The sequence below is a fragment of the Cricetulus griseus genome, chromosome 2, assembly GCF_003668045.3.
Source record: "Cricetulus griseus strain 17A/GY chromosome 2, alternate assembly CriGri-PICRH-1.0, whole genome shotgun sequence".
In the NCBI taxonomy this organism is placed as follows: Eukaryota; Metazoa; Chordata; class Mammalia; order Rodentia; family Cricetidae; genus Cricetulus; species Cricetulus griseus.
This window is the reverse complement of record NC_048595.1, coordinates 216233155-216236245: the sequence shown is the minus strand read 5'-3', so window position 1 is coordinate 216236245 and position 3091 is coordinate 216233155. Positions and strand designations below refer to the sequence as shown.

Genomic DNA, 3091 nt, shown 5'->3' with positions numbered 1-3091 from the left:
CTGTGGCCTATCCGGGATTGCCAAATGGCATGAGCTAATTGGGCACTGAGCATCTACTTAAAGGCTTGCGTGGGCTGGGAGAGAGAGAAGCTGATGGAGAAGCTGAGAGAAGCTGATGTACAAGGTTCCTGAATGAACTGCTTGAAGAAGAGTCGTGGTCGTGTTTCTCTTGCTGGTCGATATAGACGCGACGAGTGGTGGCCCGTACGGGGAACCTCCACCGGTAAACGGCTCAGAACTTCCTGCAGTCAGGGCAGTCGACTGGTAAGTCCCAGGTAAGTTGGGACCAAGGTAAGGTCTCCGGTAAGGAGCAAAAAGGTCTCTGGTTAGGAGCAATAAGGTCTCCGATTAGGAGTGATAAAGTTCCGGGAACGGACCAAGTAAAAGTAACCAAAAGTAAAAGTATGGGGAATTCGACATCGCAACCCATTTATCTCGCTCTTCAAGAGCTGTTACACTCCAAAGGGCTGAAGCTAAAAAAGGGACAGGAGGTATTAAAACAGCTAAAAGAGGAGCGGTCCACTAAGTCAGAAAAGGAAAGTATTGAGGAAAGTTCAGAGGGGAGTAGCTCAGACGCAGAGGAGGAACTAGAAATAATAACAGAAAAAATGGAGAGGGCATCTTTACGGAAGCGTTCAGGGTCCCGTAAGGTGGAGCCTACTGCTCCAGGACCACCTCCCCCTCCATACAACATAACTTCCTCTCCCGGCGGCTCCGGGGGGCAATCCTTTTGCCCGGAGGTATGGAAGGAAGTGAGACATGAGTTGTGTTATCCTGTCTTTCAGAATGATGAGGGGCAGCGCTATCATGAGCCCCTTGATTTCAAAACGATTAAAGCGCTTGCTGAGTCTGTCCGCACTTATGGGGTAACCGCAGCTTTTACAACAGCGCAGGTTGAAGCTCTTAATCGCCATTGCTTGACTCCAAGTGACTGGATGAACTTGATGGGAACTTGTTTATCCCCTGGACAATATTTAGATTGGAAAGCCTTTTTAATAGAATATGCCAATGAGCAGGCTGCTGTCAATCGTGCGGCAGGAAATGCAGCCTGGGATGTGGACATGCTTCTGGGGCAAGGCCGATTCGCTCAGCAACAGACGGGATATCCGTTACAGGTCTTCGAGCAAATTAATAATATAGCAACTCGAGCCTGGAAATCATTGCCCAATAAAGGAGAAGTGAGTGGCAATCTTACTAAGATCATTCAAGGCCCCATGGAACCATTTTCCTACTTTGTTGCCAGAATGGTTGAGGCAGCTGGAAGGGTATTTGGAGATCCCGACCTGGCCATGCCCTTGATAAAACAGCTTGTCTTTGAACAATGCACAAAGGAATGTAAGGCTGCAATCACCCCCTATAAAAACAAAGGATTAGAGGCCTGGATGAAGGTATGCAGGGAGCTAGATGGACCCTTGACCAATGCGGGTCTCTCGGCCACGGTCACACAACTTAAGCAAGCAGGGAAGGGAAGTAAAGGAGCTTGCTTCCGCTGTGGAAAGATGGGGCACCTTAAAAGGCAATGCCCTGAAAGAGGAAGACGGCATGAGCCAGGAACTGGGAACCACCCAAAGCAACCTGGTCTCTGCCCAAAGTGTAAAAAGGGGAACCATTGGGCCAATGAGTGTAGATCAGTAAAAGATATTCACGGTCAGCCTCTGACACAAGGCTATGGAGGAGCGCGTCCAAAAAAAGGGCAGAGGGGCCCCCGACCTCAGGGCCCACAAATATATGGGGCCATGGAGAATCCCCAAGAGGAGGGATGGCCAACCCTACGGCCTCCTCAGCCACACGGAGAGCCACTGCAGGTTCGGCAGGATTGGACCTCTGCTCCACCGCCAGACTCGTATTAACTCCCCAAATGGGGACTCAATTGATAGAAACAGATTTCAAAGGACCCCTAGACCCAGGCACAGTTGGTCTGTTAATAGGAAGATCATCATCTGCCTTGAAAGGACTCATAGTACATCCTGGCATTATTGATCCAGATTACACAGGAACAGTTAAGATTATGGTATCCTCCCCTCAGGGAATAACATCTATTTCTCCAGGGGATAGAATTGCTCAACTTGTCCTTTTGCCCAGATTACATGAGAATTTTAGAAGGGTCCCTGAGGCCTTCAATTTGATCTCAGATTCTAATTATGTGGTTAATCTAGTTAAGGATTTAAAAGTTGCTAGAAAAATAAAGGTAAATAGTCCCATTCAAAATTATGTGAACCAGCTACAAAAAATTATTTGGAAGCGCTCACAACCCTTTTATATTCAGCATATTAGAGCACATACTGGTCTGCCTGGAGCAATTAGTGAAAAGAATGATTTAGTGGATAAATGTACCAGAATGCAGTTTGCATTAGCCTCCCTTCCATTGGATAGAGCTCAACAATTTCATTCACAATTCCATGTTAATTCTAAAACTTTGCAATGCCCCTTTGGTATATCCCGTGCTGCTGATCATGATATAGTTAAGGCTTGTAAGGATTGTGTTACTTTCCTACATCCTCCAGCTTGGGGAGTAAATCCTAGAGGATTGACTCCACTTAAGTTATGGTAAATGGATGTTACTCATATTCATGAATTTGGGACATTAACATATGTGCATGTATCTGTGGATACCCGTTCTGGAGTGATACATGCTACCCCCTTAAGTGGGGAAAAAGCAAGGAAAGTAATTGCCCACTGCTTGGAAGCTTGGGCTGCATGGGGCATGCCACAACAACTGAAAACAGATAATGAACCAGCGTATACCGCTGTATCCTTTTCTGCCTTTTGCAAGCAAATGCATATAGATTTGAAGCATGGACTTCCTTATAATCCTCAAGGTCAAGGTATCGTTGAACGAGCTCATCGAACCTTGAAGGAATGCCTAATAAAACAAAAAGGGGGAATAGGCCAAGGCCGCACCCCCAAGGAAAGAATATCTTTAGCTTTATTGACTCTTAATTTTTTTCAACTGGATGTGGATGGGCGTTTGGCTGCTGACCGCTGACTGCCATCATAGTGCCTTTCCCTGTACTAAGGGATTGGTAAAATGGAAAGATGTCATTACCGGACTGTGAAAGGGTCCTGACCCTGTGCTATCATGGGCGAGAGG

The 3091-nt window shown here is 46.6% G+C and overlaps 1 protein-coding gene across 1 annotated transcript; it reads left to right on the top strand.

The window, feature by feature from the left end:
• Positions 1-404: 404 nt before the first annotated feature.
• On the top strand, positions 405-1850 carry LOC113834019 (igE-binding protein-like). Its single transcript, XM_027400529.1, has one exon. It carries the CDS (start codon positions 405-407, stop codon positions 1848-1850), a length of 1446 nt encoding a protein of 481 aa, XP_027256330.1.
• Positions 1851-3091: the final 1241 nt, after the last annotated feature.

What these genes read in the sequence shown, in the direction of transcription:
- LOC113834019 (XM_027400529.1), top strand. Translation starts at nt 405, where the DNA reads ATGGGGAATTCGACATCGCAACCCATTTATCTCGCTCTTCAAGAGCTG.